Source organism: Tubulanus polymorphus, chromosome 4, assembly GCF_964204645.1.
Source record: "Tubulanus polymorphus chromosome 4, tnTubPoly1.2, whole genome shotgun sequence".
NCBI classification, from domain to species: Eukaryota; Metazoa; Nemertea; class Palaeonemertea; order Tubulaniformes; family Tubulanidae; genus Tubulanus; species Tubulanus polymorphus.
In genome coordinates, this window is record NC_134028.1 from 11,755,209 (window position 1) to 11,772,710 (window position 17,502).

General features: G+C 35.9%; 1 protein-coding gene across 1 annotated transcript in view; it reads right to left on the reverse strand.

Annotated features, from left to right (window-relative positions):
- Window positions 1-7,439: 7,439 nt before the first annotated feature.
- Window positions 7,440-17,502, reverse strand: part of LOC141904637 (putative E3 ubiquitin-protein ligase MGRN1) — a 124,027-nt gene continuing 113,964 nt past the window's right edge. Inside the window, exon 12 of the mRNA XM_074793264.1 lies at window positions 7,440-8,370. Coding sequence (XP_074649365.1) covers window positions 8,105-8,370 — 266 coding nt within the window. The 3' untranslated portion in view covers window positions 7,440-8,104. The remainder of the gene's footprint in view (window positions 8,371-17,502) is intronic.

The window sequence follows — 17,502 nt, forward strand, 5'->3', positions numbered from 1 at the left end:
CCTCTGATGGTTCTCCATTTTATCGTGGAGTTGTCAGAACCCCAGATGGAATGGCAATTGTTTTTGCAACTGATGCGCAAATCAAATTACTAGTGGCGCGAGAAACAGCGCGCATGGCAATACTGGCACAGTTTTACCAGTTATTCACCGTGTTCGGGACAATTTCCGGCTACGTTTTTCCTGCAGTCTTTGTTTTAATGATCAGGAAGAAGACTTATACAGGGCTGTTTTGGAAAAAAATCCGAGAAATAGCGGCTACATTCAACCCATTGCGCGTGATGGCTGATTTCGAGGAGGCACCAGCAACGGCCATTCGTATTGTTTATCCAGACGTAAGTGTATCTGGATGCTGGTTTCATTTTGCACAAGCAATATTCCGCCGTTTACAGAAACTGGGACTGCAGGACTTATACCGTGATATAAACAGTCTAGTACGTGTTCTCGCGATGAAGACCATGTCTCCCCCCACTTCCAGCTGATAATATTGAGGAGAGACTTCATCTAATCCGCGGCAAAAATACAGTTAGACGATTAAGATCGTTCTTTCGGTATGTGGCCCAATATTGGATGGGGAGAATTGGGCCAGAACGAATATCTGTGCATGGTTATCCGGACAGAAAAAATAATGGTGTTAAAAGTTTTCACGCACAACTGAGGCCCCGCTTTGGGGTTCATCCAAATATTTGTATGTTTCTCAAACATCTCGGAAAACTAGCTGAAGAGGTTGTCAATTAAACAAGCCAATGAAACTCAATAATTGACTCATCAATAATCGCTTCCCGAAGTATCCAAATTTAATGGGGGGGGGGGGGCAGCTGCTATTTTCGCCCAAGTTTACTTTCTCAGATGAAGGAATTCCGTCATAGGGAAAGTAATCATTTTCGCAATCATTAGAAATAAGTTGAAGTTATCTGTCGAGAGCAGACAACCCTGGAGAACATGAGTCATATTTTGACTTGAAATGACCAATGAATAAGGACAGTAAAATAAATTAGGTCCAAAAAAGGGCAAATTTCATGGGAAAATAGCACAGTTACAATAACATTACTGTCGACACAGAGCTATATGATATAATACCGTTATTTATTTGTTCTGTTTGAATACTGTCAAATTTCAATATGATATTAAACTGAAAAACTTTTGAAAATGATTGTGATAATAACACGACAGAGGACTAAAAAAATCTTTGGTTGCCAAAAAACAAGAAATTGATTTTCACATAAGAGGAATCAACTGCCACTAATCTATAATATATATATTCACATTTTACTGATAACATACAAACAATTGTTATGAAAACACGACAAGGATTCTTTAATTGCCAAAAAAAGCAAGAAATGCACATAGATTTGCACATAAGAGCAATCATTGTCAAATAGGTCAAAGTGAATAAAGATTCTATTATTTTCCTGTTGTGCTATTTCCACATTCCAGGAAGTGATGTTGAAACCGTACAAAATGAAAGAGCACATCATTGAAAATAACCAACATGAATTTGATAGAATAATCACATTTGGAAATAGACAAACATGGAAATAGACAAACATGGAAAATAATAGATTTCAAATAATCAATTTCCATGATGGTCAATTTCCGAATGTGACTATTCTATCAAATTCCAGTACTGGATATTTCTATCTTATTCCAAGGTGTTCACTGATGCTAATTTCCATGTCATGCATTTTCCAGACGTGAAAATTCTATTTAAGTCCAATACTGGATTTTTAGGACAATTTCATGTCGGACAATTTCCGTGTTGTGCATTTTCATGTTGTACTTTGTCTATGATTGGTTTATTCCATGTTGTACTAATTCAGCATCCCCCGTTTTGGAACAATAATGAGGGGTGGTAAGTAGTCATGATTTAACACATGTTACTTCCTTGTGGTTGAAAATCTCGCCAGAATGGCAAAACATTGAAACTGGCAATAAATTCCTATTATCATATACATTTTTTTTGCACATTTTCATAATTTATACGCTATAAAGTGCCGATATACAATTGCTTGTTAACGATCAGTATGTTTGGTTGCGATGGTTGCCTAGGTTTCCACCATCTTGTTTGCTGTGCACATGCTCCCCATTCTGTTTTTTTAACACAATCCACATGTGTGCACTACACTCGCCGTATGAGCGTTCGCAGCTCTCAAAACAAAACTGCCTCTAAAAGCATACTGGAACCTGCCAACCTGGCCACCTTTTCTTTGATTTTACATCTACATGATTAAATCAATTTCTGACACCGTTTTTGCATTTTTTATTCGTGTATCTAGTGTTTCAACGTATTTATCAGCATACCTGGGGACTTCCAGTGGTTAAGATGTTTGAGCATATGAACAATTTTGAAATATTGATTTTTACTATGTGTGTCATTCGATATATTTCAACTCATAAATTTTTGGAGGATTTAATTAAAGAAATAGTCATTAAGCCTTTAAATGATTGCACATGCGATCGACTGCCCCACTCGTGCTTGAAATGGAAAATTATTACCTTGTACACGATGATGAGTTATTGAAAATTCAAGATGAAATCTAAATCATTCGATTCTTTCAAAGAAATCCATTGGAAAATGTGGTTCGGAAATAAACTGAATTTTTTATTACCTCATCTCACATGGTGCCTCTCCCTGGACGTATTAACTACACTAACTATGATCGTTGTGATCTGTGTGCTGGCCACAGAGAAAAAATAAAAAGGCACTTTAAAATTCAGACACGGTCAACACGGTCTAAATCCGCCCCTGGTATGACAAGTCTGATGCTCCGCAATCACATGTTGACCACGGTTGGGTAATAGTTAACAATACATGACTACCAGTACATCATAAAAAAGGAGCACTTCCAGAACATTTTTCTAACATATTATGTACAGATATTATAAGTTACGATAATGACTATACAGATTCATCTGACATAAGAAAACCAGTGATGATTCCTCAGAATACGATTCTGAGTCTGGAGATTCTGATTGAACAGGAAAATTGTTTACCTGATAATCGAGTTTGTGAAGTTTGAAAAACCATGAAATTAACAGAGTATGATTCTTTTTAAATTCTTAATGATTCAATATTATGCCTATACATAGTAATCTAATGATAGGAATACATGTACCATAATATCTTGATAAGTGTAATAAACTCGATTTATATAATGAATACCGCGACTTTATATTACTTTGTTGAAAAACTGCAGAGGTTAAACAGTAAGACGCCATATTGGATTTTGGCCTGCAGGGGCACTGCAAATAACTCATTTTGTATCAGCAATCTAAATACATCTACTTTAATCTTAATCTTTTTATCTTTATCCTATCGTCTGATTCTTGTATAAATATTCTGTCATTTCATTTTGTTTCTCAGTATGCCTGATGATGGCTAAAAGTGTTAAGCCGAAACATTGCTCAAAATAATTTCTCTTCTATTCAAGAATTGTTGCCCTTGGGTCTAAATCCCTGGCAAAGGAGTCAAAGATACCGGTATACGAAATCCCATTGCTATGGAGCCGTTATATCCGCCCTCTAAAATACACATATGTACATCATTGAAGTTGTGAAATGTGTGATAACTACAGTGGTGTTCGTTGTGCAACGACAAAGTAATTAATAATAATTTACTGAATGACATTTTTACTATGAATGATCTGGCAAATTTTTTGGCAAAATCTAAGTCAAATTCGCTGTGGTATCAGGACCTTTCAAAATTCAGCAATTGGTTACAATGCACCTGAACTTAGGTGATATGAAATGTCCATACTGGATACTGCATTCACTTATTGCATTGATACATACTTTCTCAAGCAATAATTATCATATAAAATAATCACCAGTACATACCCCACTTACGGTATGTTATGTAGACTCAGCTCCAGTTGGAACCAATCAACTCAGATAACCAGGCGCGGATCCAGACTGTCACATATGCAGCACGTGCGGTAGTTGCAGTTTTCAAATGCCCTTGAAAAATTGTTGTTTCAGGAAAAAAGTAAATGAAAGGGCACACAACTTGTGAGTCAGACCATCCCAAGTTAATTGTCTGTTTGCCGTAACACCGACTCAATTTTTCAGTATGAACCGGTAGGCAGGTCGAAATTTTTTTGTGCAAAAATTTTAGGGCAAAAAAATAAATTTATGACCTTTTTTACATGATAATATCACAAATCTGCGTTTTGCTAGGGAAATTTGTGTAATTTGCCAGGATTTCAAGAATAATTTTAAAATTCTAATTTCTACCAGAGTGTCATCGCTGTGTTCAAAATAAAACAGAACATTGAATATATGCGCGCTATAAAAAAAGTTTTCACTCGCTGGGCCTTTTCAAAGTTGATGCCCTTTTTCACTGACCTGTAGTCATTAAAGCCCTAGATTGTCATTGTAGCCCTAGATCCGCGCCTAATAACCTATCAATTTGAGTGTTTATTGAAATATATTCTGAACCTATATGATCTTGAAAAATTTATTTCAGTCCAAAAAGTTTTAACATTGGGTGTTGTACATGTGACCCCACACATTTTCCATTCAAAATGAATTAATATAATTTCGTTCAAACACAACACATAAATCAATTCATCACAACTCTTTTAGATGCGTCATCACAGACACTATGGTGGTTTTAATGTTTGAAGGGATGAATCAGTCAATAGCTTTTTCATACATTCACCATCTCAGTGTTGGGGATGAAAAATGCATGCGCAACTTAGCAATTAAAAGCTGCAGAAATTATTGCGCGATTTTAATAGAAGTCCAGACAACTTATTTGTGAACTTAATATCTACACTCAAATGTGTTAGAGCCAACTGACAGGCAGGAGAGTACCTGGTTTTACAGAGAATACTCAATAAGTTTTGTGAAAACACGTGGTCGTGTTATATAATCATCTACAATCCAATTATAAAGTATCAGACTCTCTTATGGTGGGTTCTCATTACTTGGCATTTACAACAAAAATCTATGATATCAAGTCATTTAATAAATTGCCCATGGGCAAAGTGTGGTTTACCTTGAAAGCTAGAGGTTGTTTGGGGTAAGGGCATTGCTTGAAAAATCTTTTTAATTCGTGACTTCAAAGTTCTACAAGTTTAAATATTGTATTTTATCTTTCTTAAAGGATTATTTTGTAGTCAAATAAGACCAAAGATATACATTTGTTTACAGTCAATATCCTAAATTTCGTAGGGTACACTTGTAGGCGCGGCATGGAAACTATTTTATATTTTCAAAGAAATATTTTTCATAATATGAAAAAATATTCAAATAAAATTCATATGATGTCACATATCAAAGGGTGGCTGAATATGTATGGCTGCGGAAGCTAAAATACCGGTGCAGTAAGCAATCGGCGTATTAGATCGTTTTAAATCCTGGAATTTACCACTACAATATTCAGACCTCGACCTATACCTATAGATTGCTGCTTAGCATTTTCAGGTCACAAGAAATTACAATTTATTACAAATTCTATCAAACAGAAAACACAGCGCTCTTCTTCTGCTGATGAAATGTCAAATGCGCCAGCAAGCAGCATTACAGTACCACTATAGTAGTGTATACTGTACATGCGTGTGTTTGTGTGTGCAACAGTCTAATCTAATGATTTCCGCGCGCACGTGTAGGCCTTGTGTAAGTGAATGTTCGCTTACACTTCAATGCCAATGAAATCAATCACCGGGTATTAGAATGAAACAATACCTGTGGCGGATAGTAATTACATTCTCACCAGCAATGAGCATTTGAAATTCGCACGTTTACGGCACCTAGTCCAATGAAACGTTCGCCATTCTATGGCTTACCCACAATTATTTTAGTAGCGTCGGAATTCCCCGTACAATGTAATGAAATTACAATTTATTACAAATTCTATCAAACAGAAAACACAGCGCTCTTCTTCTGCTGATGAAATGTCAAATGCGCCAGCAAGCAGCGTTACAGTACCACTATAGTAGTGTATACTGTACATGCGTGTGTTTGTGTGTGCAACAGTCTAATCTAATGATTTCCGCGCGCACGTGTAGGCCTTCTGTAAGTGAATGTTCGCTTACACTTCAATGCCAATGAAATCAATCACCGGGTATTAGAATGAAATAATACCTGTGGCGGATAGTAATTACATTCTCACCAGCAATGAGCATTTGAAATTCGCACGTTTACGGCACCTAGTCCAATGAAACGTTCGCCATTCTATGGCTTTCCCACAATTATTTTAGTAGCGTCGGAATTCCCCGTATATCCCAAAAAAGCCAATTACATTCGCTCGTAGAGACAACGCCACCGAATCGTTGTCATTGCAATTTTATACGCGAGAGCTAAGAATTTTCCCACCAAAAACATTTTTTCGTAGAATTTCAACTCCGTTGACCATGTCATCGACGGAGGTTCGCCATGTTTCAATCGCATCGATTATACGTCGTTTAAGCCGAGAACCAATGAAACAAATGCTCACATAAAAAAACGTACCGCGATTTTACATCAATTGGCTCAATGCCAACATCATATCGCTGATAAAGGTAAACCAAAAAGTATAACATCATTGTTTTATATTATTACTAGATTGAATTTTCAAATGAAAACTATGCAAACTGAAGTTAATGATAACCACAAAACAAAGCAATGTTCTAGCTTATAATAATAAGGTTTTTAATTTCTGTAATTTGCATAATCTATGCTTAATTTACTGCAGCAATGTTATAACAATGTACCCACAACTGAGACATAAAGGTTGACGGTAGATGACTTACCCAGGTTGAAAAAATAGGGCTCATTCGCTTGTCCATAATGTATATATATAATAATTAGTCCATAGACCATAGACCGGAAACAAGCTACAAAATGCCTCATTCACGCACAAATATGGGTGTGGCTGCCATCTCAAATGGCCTTCATGTGTCAAGCATAGAGATCATCCTCCCGTGATCCCTATGGCTATAGTTAGGCCATCCCAAAATAATTGTCTACCGTAAACTGACCAACCCGAATTCAAAAGTATCGATTCTGGGATTCATTGAATTGAATGAAAAATTTTACAAGAACAGCCGACCGACTGACCCTCTGCCAATGTATGAGCTATGTATGTTTGTGAACTGTGCATCGTGTGAAATCGTGCCTTGGAGTGATGGAACCTTACCACCCTATTATGGCTTGAAATAGCAAGTGGGAATTTCCAGGTTGTTCAATATGGTGTCCATCATGCAGTTAGATGAATAGTTATTATGGTGATTAAATCCATTGACATCTGCTTCTTTGTCTAGATACAAGACAGACATGTGGCCACGTTTAAGTATTCCAGGAAACTGGCCGTGTTCCTGCCGATCATTCTAGTGAATATGTTAAAGCCAGCAATGTTAAAGCGCGAGGTGATCAATGTTGTTTCATTTTGAACACATGGATGACACTTCGGATGAAGTAAAAATTTGAAAATTATTCTTGAAATCTAGGCTATTAGATAAATGAACAACGCCGATTTGTGATATTGTTTTTCATGTAAAAAAGATGATAAAATTGTTTTATTCCCTAAAAAGATTTTCTTCCTACCTACCTACTGACTCACCCTGAAAACGTGGATCAGTGTTACTGCAAACAAAAATTAATATGGGACGGCCTTATGAGAAAATTGTTCTAAAAGTGAAGAGCGTACAGTCGGAACAGGGTACAAATGACTTATTTCATACACATATATAACTTTCCAAAATATTGAATTCGGTCTTTAAAGAGATGAATGAACGAATGTACGGACTATGGATGAAAGTGAATGCAATAGCCTACTGGGACTAAACCCCTAAGTGGGCTAAATAGACATTGATTGCGATCATGAAAACCTGCCAGTGCTTCATATATTCAGTATAAAAAATTTTCTCAACAACATGGCACAGGAGAACAGATTTGATTTCTATCGGGCTTTTTAATAGAATTGTCTTTAGATGAGGGCAGCAATTCCAAGGTGAGCACACTTTTTCACAAGATTCTTTAAAGATCATGAATGGCAGAAAATTGAGTAATTCATTCATTCACTCTTACATCAAAATGACAAAATATGGCTGAGTTGTGCTCTCATGGAATCAATATTCATACATAAATAATATTTCTTGATGTTTCTTGTAGCCCGCATTCACTTTCACTCATCTACTCTGTACACATGTAACCGTTCTTCATCAGGATGTACAGTGGGATTCAGGAGCATTCTCCGACTGGAACCACTGCTACTTGAGCCAGTTGACCCTTCTGAGACAAGTGGGGTTCCGGGCAGTGATAATGATTCATGTTGACCTGAAGTCAAAACATCACTTTCATCACGAGAGCTATCACAATCATCCTCGCGGTCATATAGCACCTTTGTGTGAGCTGCTGGGCGAAAAACTATCCTTAATCCTGGTGATAAACCTGAAAAAAATATAGAATACTATAAATATTGGTTAAATTCTGTAAAATAAGTCACTGATTTAAATTTCAGTTCATTCATTATTTAGAAATGAGTATTTCAATCAGCAATTCTCAGGTGTATGTTATTGGTGTAGTGTGTGACATCACTTCAGAAAATCAATATTTTAATATTATTTTGAGAATTTAGTAAATGAACTTTATGGATGTTTTGATAAAATCCATCATCCTTATGAAGCAACAAGATTTCTCATTCATGGGTTCAGCCTGATTTCATCATTTCAGATCCGAGACAATTCCTAAATAATTGTCTGTTTGCTGTAACACCGACTCAAGTTTTCAGGATGAGTCAGGATGATTTTTTTGCAAAATTTATGGGCAAAAAAATTATCACCCTTTTTATATGGAAAAAATATCAAAAATCTGCGTTGTGCACGGGAAATTCGTATATAGCCTAGATTTCAAGAACAATTTTGAAATTGAATTTTTTTCTGAACTTCATCTGGAGCGTCATCTCTAGTGCTCAAAATGAAACAGTACATTGAATATATGCGTGCTATAATATCCCCAACTTTAAAATAGTCACTAAGAATGAATGGCAGCTTATTGGAACACTTCCAGTTTCCTGGAAAACTTAAACTAGGCAACACTCAAAACATATTTTCACTCGACGTACACTTGACTTCAAAGATACATAGGAAGTGGGTCGGTCGGTCGGCCGTTATCGAGAGTAAAATTTATTTCAATGAATCCCAAAAACAGTTTTCACTCGGTACCTTTGAAGTCTGGGCGGTCAGGTTACGGCAAACAGACCATTATTTTGGGATGGCCTGATAGAATCAGATAGCTGCACTAAGAAAGAGTATCCTAAGAGGGCAACGTTCTGACCAGAAAGTCGGCCATCTTGAATTGGAGAATTCTTCAAAAGAATACTTTACATTCTATGCTACACACAAAAATTTCATGGAATCAGCTCAGACAGTTTTTGAGATATCACGTACACGGGAAGTTCACATAGGGACATCTATGAAAATCAATGTGGCCACCAATCAGTCATTATGCAACGTAAAATCCTAATTTTTCAGATGAAAATGTGGGTCCTTCAGGTACAAAGTGACAATAGATGAAGCATCAGCAATGATTACAGTATCGTTTAAGAGTTCAAAATATGCCATTTTGACCTTAAAGCAGGTCATGAGTCAGCCATCTTTTATCGGAGAAATCCCCAAATCAATAGGGTTCCTCTTCATACTATCATACACACACTATACAAATTTCATGGAATCAGCTCAAACGGTTTTTGAGTTATCATGTAAACGGGAAGTTCACAACTAGAAAGAAGGTCATAATTCAGCCATCTTATAATTGGATAATACCCCATAACTAAAGAGTCCATCAACATACTATCATACATATACCATAAAATTTCATTAAATTAGCTCAACCGCTTTTCGAGTTATCGTGTGCATGGTAAGTACACGTGAACACGCTGCTGCGAAAACTGATACATCCCCCCACGACTTCATCGGGGGGATATGATAATCATTATGCAAACCATGCAGTTATGAGTGTGATATATGGTAGAACTATTCGGTTTAGACAAAATTTGCAAAAACTATCATTTGTGAATTTGTTATCATGATGATAGTGATTGTTGTTCCCTATGGGCCTGCCTTAGAATGAAAACGAAATTTGAACCCTTGCATAAGATATTTTTATTCTAGGAAATACCGTCACACGTATCTCACCTACATAAATTTCCAAAAGCATTTCCTTATCTATTGGCCCCAAATGACTGCAATGTCTTTAACCATCTGATTAGCACATTAATATTGATCTGCTCTTCAGTTAAATCCTCATAATATATTTTGTAATTGTTGGTTATCCTTGTGATATGATTGTCAAATTAACATGACTTTTCTTCTTCTTTTGGGTGGTATATACCTAAATCTTGCTTTTCTATATCTCTCCTGCTGTTAAATTATAACATAATACAATGTATTACTCTTTGTAATTAGGGTTTTCTGTTACTTCAGAGAAAACCCTATTGATATTCGCGTGATTCTTATTAGGGTTTCTGATGCTTTCGCAGAAACCCTATTGTCATTCTGCTGATTATTATTAGGGTTTGCTTTCTGCAACTTACCTTCACTGTTGGTGAAACTATTCTGTATCACAAGTACTACGCTGCATTGACAGATACTGTACATAATATAAGTCAGAATTCCACCGTTTACTCAAAACATAGAAATTTAATCCTGATTCAAACAGTATCCATCTACGTACATGTATTGCGTGTGTCTTATTCCCAAAGCGCGTAAATACGTGTATTTGTGTGTGTGTCCTTACATGCATTGATAGAGTCATGTTCTAGATCTATAGCAACAAGTAAGCAGTAGTGGTATTTTTATCTCTTGGAAGTCGATTGTTTTGCCGTTGAATGAGGACATTCCTCGAGTGAATGCAACTGAGGAATTTTTATAGCCTTGTGCTGTATACACAAGTTTTTGCATCATATAGATTTTACATGCGTATTCAGCTAGTAACAGGAATACTCCTCAATAGATTTACTTATATGAGATGTACGTAATACACGTACCATAATAACTTCCCAAAATAACTGGATTCCGAATACGGACTGACAAAAAGTGAACGCAAAGTCCAAAGTGGGCTAAAAAATCACATGCAATTAAAAATTACCCTGGGTACTTTGATATCGATACAATGTAGCTCGGTTACACAATAGCCTAGGTTAATGACGGTTTGCCGCAAGATAAATCGGCAGAAATTAGAAAACACCAGCTAACATCACAGTTGTTTACTTTTTCTAAGGATTTTGCGGGCTTAAGACATTGACTAGAAATTAGGGCGATCAGACTTAAGATGGCCATCCTGTGACCTGTTTTGTGCCTGCAAATGTCATTTAAGCCTGAGTCCTGTAGTTTCCTAATGGATTGCCATTTTACACTGCAAGTTTTGATGGGTATTCTATGATTTTTAATACATCAGACAGGTATTGTTGATCAGCCAATTATCACACGATTGGCGTCCGTCTTAGTGTCATCAGTATTCATTCAGGTGGAAAAAGTTTCTTAAGGAAAATACAAGTTTTTAACTTATAGTCTTGACATTTGATCGTTACTAGCACTGTCATAAAATACATCTCCTCAGATGGCATTAGAATCACCTTTTTCTTTGTTCTTGCCACCAAGGGGAGTTAAATATTGAATAACATATAATTTTCTATTCATATTGGAACCTATGCATATTTTGTAACCACAATCAATTGCAAAATTGTAGCTAATGGTATGTTTTATTATTGTTGTGAGTTTCAATGCCATTGATTTTGGTATATGGTCACCAGGGGGCATTGAATGATAGAATTACATAGTATCTCTACATTATATTGGTACCTAAGCAAATTTTGTTACCACAAACGATAGCGAATTTGTAGGTCATAATATGTTCTATCATCGGAGTGAGTTTCAAGGTGATTGGTGTTGAATAGTACATTAACTTAGTATTTCTATATTATAATGGTACCTATGAATATTTTGTTACCACGAGCAATTGCAAAATTATAGCTCATGACATGTTCCAGGTTCGTGTTGAGTTTCAAGGTCATTGGGTTTGCATACCAGGGGGCGTTTAAAAGTAGAATGATTTATTATTTCCTTATTTTATTGATACCTAGGCATATTTATTATATGGTCACCAGAGGGGGTTGAATATTGAAATTGTTAAGTTGTGAGCATTTGAACCCGCTTCCCAAGTGGGCACGGTGTCCCTGGTCCCACAGTTTACACCATTCACCATTTTCAGATAACTAAATGTCACTAAATGTTTCTATTTTCAGTGATCGTATACCATGCGCACATTAAACACTCTGAACAATCAATCTTCTAATCTGCTTTACAAGTATTGGTTTGGAACTGGGTTCTTCAGCAATGTTTGATTTGTAACCACGCTTTGCCCATTGGAATTGAAATGGCAAATTTAATTTCCCCTTCTTATCAAATTATTGTATTTTATTCAGTAACATCAATAATACTCTGTATTCATTTCTTGGCATAATTTATACATTCATTACGCTAGGAGCTTGTAATCTTTCAATACATTGTTATTAAGATATCTTAGGGAGCATCTCAAATTGTCAATAAATCCGTCGATTAGAATAACTGTCTAATTAGAAAAACGAGTGATTAATTCTTGAATTTAGGGTATGGTGCCTAGTGATGGACAAATTAATGTCTATCAATTCACATTACTGCTGTGAACTGATATTGACAAAAACTCTGTACGCCTCAAAGAACAACAATTCATCCAGCAAAGCAGAAACCCATTATTGCTACTTTGCAGCTATATCTATTATTTCATTCCACACAATTTTTGTTAACAAGAGCCCCAAGGGGCACTATGGCGAGCCTGTCAGCTTTTCATAATATGGCAAATGATGGATTCTGTGGGTTATATTTGTCAAAATCCACTCGCAGCTCAATACCATTACTATACCAATAATTTACACAATACAATTGTGTTTTCATAAGTAGCACAGACAGCGACTGGAGCTGGCAAGAAAAAATACCTCAGATAAATCTTGTCCCTTGGTCTTATTGATTTGAATGCGGAATAGAATTAAATTTTCTGAAATTTGCTCAGTAAAAAAAAAAATGGAATTGGATTTGATTATATGTTTTATTTGTTCAATAAAGCAAAATTGAACTGGATTTAATATTTTTTGGCAGAATAAAATTTGATTGAATTTGCAGTTTGAGCACATGGCTAATTAGCATATCCAGGTCATCCATCCGATTTGAGAAAAAGCTATTTTTCCCGGACTTTGCATAATTGTCAATATTTTCTGTAGTGCAAATAAAAATATTCCTCCCAAAAACCAAATCAACTAAAGATTTCACAGAAATCGATTTTGACATACAATTTTAGACCTTAAAATAAAACCGGAAGTAAAACAGTAGACGATACTGCGGGTTCACGTGAACACCTGCTGATCTCTGCGGCTAAGCCAATCATAGAGGAGTCTTTGCTTTCTTATTGGCTTTTTCTAAAACAGATATTTTTGAGTTCAGATTTTCGCGAAGACGCTCATTCATTATAAATTAATAACTCATAATAAATATAATAAATTTAATTAATAAATATGAATTAATGAACGAGGGCCCTTTTCAAAGTTCAGCTTCATAGGGGTTGGAGAATGGATAATGCTCTAATGAATGATTTGTATGAATATATGCTCCGTTGCACAGTCAAAGCGCCTTTGCTCTGGAAACCATTTCATTTAAATTCGCTCCATTTGTATAGTAATAGCCTACGGCTGGCCTAAAAATGCATAGGCTTTCTTACCTTACTGCTGTTTCCAATACAATCCATTTTATTTCATTTAGCTCACTTCGACCCACAGATACCCCGTCCGTGTTCTGATGAATGAATTACGTTACAAAAGCACTGTCGGGCCGTTAACATCGAAAATTGGGCCCCATTTAATGAGGTGACATGTTTTTCTGAGTCCCCAATCTGAAATCCACTGCAGGCTGCTCGTCACTTCGATTATCAATTCAAGTTTAAATAAACATTTTTATTACTGCAAGACTTCACATTCAGCCGCAGTCTTCAAACAGTAATTTTTATTTTTTTCATCATTAATGAAACTGGTATTTAGATCTTAGGAAGAGAGTTCAAATATCCGAATAACCATAGAAGCGATAACATTAAAAACCTCATTTTCTAATGAGTAAATACAGTTTATTAACACGAACGTTTTCGGGATCATATCCCCTCATCAGGTGAAATACAAGTGAATCAAATGATTAAACTACAGGTTTATATACAACATAAGTTACAAAATTACAAGTGCTAAATTCTAAGCTAATTACAAACCAAGTATTTAATTACAAACTAATTATTTGAATACATTTAGGATAAAGGATGAGCGTTACTTGGTTTGTAATTAGCTTAGAATTTAGCACTTGTAATTTTGTAACTTATGTTGTATATAAACCTGTAGTTTAATCATTTGATTCACTTGTATTTCACCTGATGAGGGGATATGATCCCGAAAACGTTCGTGTCAATAAACTGTATTTACTCATTAGAAAATGAGGTTTTTAATGTTATCGCTTCTATGGTTATTTCGGAAAACTGGTATTTTATTAATTCCAGAGGACTTAAGTTACTATGGAGCCCCAGATGAAAAGATCTTTTTTTCTTTCAAACAACCTTTCGTTCGGACATATTTTTTTTGTCGGAACAAAAATTTTTTGTTCGAACTAATAATATTTTGTTCGATCGAACAAAATAATTTCATTCAAACAAAACTTGGTTTGAAAAATTGTTCGAACAAAATTGTTTTCGTTTGAACAAATTTTTTTGTCAGAATGAAAGGTTTTTCGTTCGGACAAAAAGTATATTTTTCGATCAAGCAGAATCAACTCCATTCGAACAAAATTTTCCTGTTGGAACATTAAGTTTTTCACTGAAACAAGTATATTTACCGATCAAAGCGTTTTTTATTCCAAAGAAATATTTTCATGGAACTAAATAGTCTTTTCGTTATAATGAGTAATCTTCATTCGAACAAAATAATCTTCTCACTCGAACAAAAAGTAATAATATTAACTTGGGTTTTCTTTGTATCCAATATTCATATCATGCCTTTTTGAGGTTGAAGCTCATCTTCAATGTTTCTGACCATATACGGAACACAGCTTGTTTATATGGCATGGAAATATTGTCAAAATCAAAATAACATTTTTGACGCGTCAAATTCACTTTATTCAAAATTTCATCTCATTTCAGAATGCATTTAATAAAGATCAGGTTGAATGAAGAGCTTTCGAAGCAACAGCGGATCTAGGGACGGTTGGACCCAAACGTTTATTTCTTATTTTCCCAAATACTGTTGTGCCCCGGCTTGAGAGTTGTATTGCAAGTAGAATTGATGCACGGAGGTCAGGCTGGTAAGCTTCGAACGGATGATGCAGTATTTTCCGAGAAAAACGTCGAAAATTCTCTGCTTTCCTAAGTTATGCAAATACGTGCAACTAGGAATTTCCGGGAATTTCGGCACCTCTGACGTAATTATGGGCGTCAGGAAATGGCGAGCAATGCATTGACGTTTGTGACGTGCTTAGTTTGCTCATAGTTTGTTCGATGTTCGATGGGGCAAAACTTTTGTCGGAAGATTAAAAGGATTGCTAAAGATGATAATGCGCGTTTGAAATTAAACTTCCTTCAGCTGTCTTAATTAAAAGCAGCTTAGCGAAATTTCACTGATAGCAGTTTATTTTGGTGCAAAGCCATTGCAATAGACAGCCCCTGCTGGGCTGTCGGCTGCTTTGCTGCCGCTAAAACGTTGCATTTAACTTCGCTCATTTTCCACAAATATTTTCAATATCAAGATTCCCTGGCGTGATATGAAAATACCAAAAGCTTACCAACAATATAACTAGATAAACCTAGAAATTTGGTCACGTACACAAAGCTTACCTTTAAGCCAGTACAATAGTCGAGTTGAAATAAAAATACAGCAACCCAAGTAATTGTTGCTACATAGTTAAATTGGCTAATTTCGGACCTACATTCATGTTGTTGTAGACAACTAAAATATCAAACTATGATGTCTGGAAAAACACAAGTCAACATTATCCACCAGTGTCCTGATATAAGTGATATAGAATTTAAATGAAAATGTCTAAGTAATATATTTTAATCTCATAATGATCTCACAATTTACGCAATTCAGAGTAACATTTTTCGATACGTTCCATGTCCTCTCTCAACAATCTAAGCATCCGACCAGACTTTGACAAAGGTTGCACTATGAGAAAAATGATATCAGCTACCCAAACTACTATGGCATATTTGGCCATTGGTACAGGGCTTTCATTGTCACAAGTACGTATGTATTTCAAGAAGGTTAAAATGAAGTCGTTTGGGAAGAGCTGGAGGGGGTGTCCCCCTTCCCTTGTGTTCAGAAAATTTTATGAAAATTTACCATTAATTGGCACAATTTCCGCGAAGTTGAGCCTTTAAATCAACTATTGAATTGAATTGTGCCGGAAGCATCTGAAACACGGTCACAGTCCCTGACGCAGTTTAAAAGCCGGTCCCAGCCTCGGCCAGACGTCATATACATGGGCTGGTTCCGCCTCCGCGATCAGCTTTTTCTGTGTCACGCACAAAATCAACACAATGTTTACAATTCAAATAGATGCAGTTATTGATTCAATTTTTACTGTCTTCTTGAATGGAAATCGTGAAAACGCATATAATGAACGCTTTTACGGACGATCTACCAATCTTAGAACTTTGTGACCCGGATTTACACTGTTTTAATCACTGATATATCACCATGCAATGGCATGAACAGGCAAAAATTAATAAAATAGACGGCAGTCATCACAAAACACTACTTCTACACAGCCGTAATATTGAATATCTCAGAGATATTCGGGTTTTGGTGAGAGCAACATTTATGCTTTGTTCAATTGGCCGATCCCTTCTCAATATTACCAATATGCGAACTAGGGGTCCAGGAACACTATGTCCACTTAGGAAATGCTTTGAAATGCTCAACAATCTCACCATTTCAATACTCAACGTCCCCTGATGAATATATACTGAAACCAATGATCTCGAAACTCACCATAATCACACATGTCATGAGTTAAAATTGAGCAACTGATTATAATAACAAAATATGCCTAGATATCAATATAATATGGAAATACTAAGTTATTCTGCTATTGAACGCTCCTGGTGAGCATAGGGATGGTCCATAAAGTACATACACATGGAAATGGCTGAAAATATGAGGTCCTAACATCCGTATGCATGGCGTACGCATTTGTTTAACTGGTCCTGACTTGTGTAAGCAAAAAAAAAAACTAGGGGTCCAGGGACACCATGCCCACTTGGGAAGTGGTTACAAATACTCAACAATCTAACCATTTCAATATTCAATGCCCCCTGGTGACCATATACAAAAACCAATGACCTTGAAACTCCCCACAATCATAGAATATGTCAGCAGCTAAGATTTTGTAATTGATTGTGATAACAAAATATGCTTTGTTACCAAATTAATAAGGAAATACTAAGTTATTCTTCTATTCAACG